The sequence below is a fragment of the Sphaeroforma arctica genome (assembly GCF_001186125.1).
Source record: "Sphaeroforma arctica JP610 unplaced genomic scaffold supercont1.1101, whole genome shotgun sequence".
NCBI lineage: Eukaryota > Ichthyosporea > Ichthyophonida > Sphaeroforma > Sphaeroforma arctica.
In genome coordinates, this window is record NW_014039457.1 from 21195 (window position 1) to 22835 (window position 1641).

At 39.3% G+C, this 1641-nt stretch overlaps 1 protein-coding gene across 1 annotated transcript; it reads left to right on the plus strand.

Annotated features, from left to right (window-relative positions):
* Positions 1-56: 56 nt before the first annotated feature.
* Positions 57-422, plus strand: SARC_09987 (hypothetical protein; the record flags this gene model as incomplete). The annotated part of the gene is made up of 1 exon (XM_014295983.1): positions 57-422. One exon carries the CDS (start codon positions 57-59, stop codon positions 420-422), a length of 366 nt encoding a protein of 121 aa, XP_014151458.1.
* Positions 423-1641: the final 1219 nt, after the last annotated feature.

Consider the following 1641-nt stretch of genomic DNA (forward strand, 5'->3'; position numbering starts at 1 on the left):
CAGGATACAGGCTTTACTCTGGACACAATTGTAACATCTCGAATACATCACAAATTATGGGCTACCAAGTCGACCAACAGTACCGCACTTATGGAAACCAGCTAATGAGCCTGGTAAAGCGACCCAGAAAACCTGACAAGTCAACACGGAGACCAGTAGACCTCGCCAATGTTAAGAGCATACATGGTGTGAGTAGTGAAGACGGCACCATCGATTCTTTTTGTCCGCTCACTCACACTAGCATATACAACGCCACATCACAAGTACAGGAGGAACTGTACAGGCCGTCCACGCATACACGTGGCCCGGAAGTAGATGCCATGGTACTTATAAACACGTTAACATTCTATCCTGGATACATAGGATACGTTGCGGGCAGTACGAAGAGCAAGAAAGCAGCTGGGGGGTACTCTGTCAGATGAAAAAACCCTAAACCCTAAACATCGGAGTGGTTATCCTGTCAAATGATGACGCAAGATTGCGGTGCAGGATAAGTTGGCCCCGGTTGGATAATATGCATCATGTACACTCGGCTGAGATATCCACGCCATTGCGCAAGCGCAAGCGTACCAATTATCTTGCACTACGATTGAAGGACGGTTCGCTATACGTGATCAATTCATTGCAATCGCCGGAAATACAAGATTGTACCGTCGTAAGGCAATATAATTAAGCAAAAGGAACATTATGAAAGCACATACGACAATTAGACTATATCGACGGCCACTGGGCTAGTAGCCAAGTTTTCTATACGCGTACTATAAATCTCGTAACATGTATTTCAACTCAGATATTGCCTTTTGGTTATCTGATAAACTATCATGATCCGCATCCTATGTATCTGTTTTATTCGGCTGGAGTAGTATTTGTCTGCAGCTGAATGTTTGACATTAGCGGCAAGTAGACGTGTAGGACTGGGGTACAACCAAGTATTATGTCAGATATTCTATGATGATTACTAGAGTATACGTATACCCTACCACCGGGGTTGACAAAATTATGCCATTGCAAAAGTTGTAGCGGCGATCACGGATCAATGAACATCGCTTCACCGCATGGAAAGAAATCAACAAAAAATACACCGTTGTCACATCGATGACAACTGAATGTACACATTGTACATAGTTGTACATATTTATACTTTTTACTTTTTACTTTTTACAGAGGCTTTTATGTTTTATTAAGAGTAGAAAACCTTGTTTTTATATAAAACAATAAGTATAACTGAAAACTCGTATCATTATTCATTCCTCGATATCAACTTCGCAAACTAATTTAAAATTTTAAAATGACAAATTAGTTGGCGACAAACAATGTTGCGGACTGGCGAGTGGCGAGTGGCGTCACCTGAGAGGCTGAGATTCAGAGATTGAGAGTCTCTTTGAACTCTGGGGAGTTTGGAGTCTGGACTCTTGAGTATGGAATTTCAAATTTGAATCTGGTAAAATGAAAATCAGTGATCCCGTACATCCTCTCAGAGTAATCAACTCATATCAACGAAATAAAAACAATTTTATTTTAATTTAGAAGCTCCTTGAAAACTATAATGTTTTTATAATTGTTTTTAAAAACAATAATATAACTAAAACAAAAAACTAGAAAGAAAAAAAAATAAGTTGATACATATTTTACTGTGTTTGA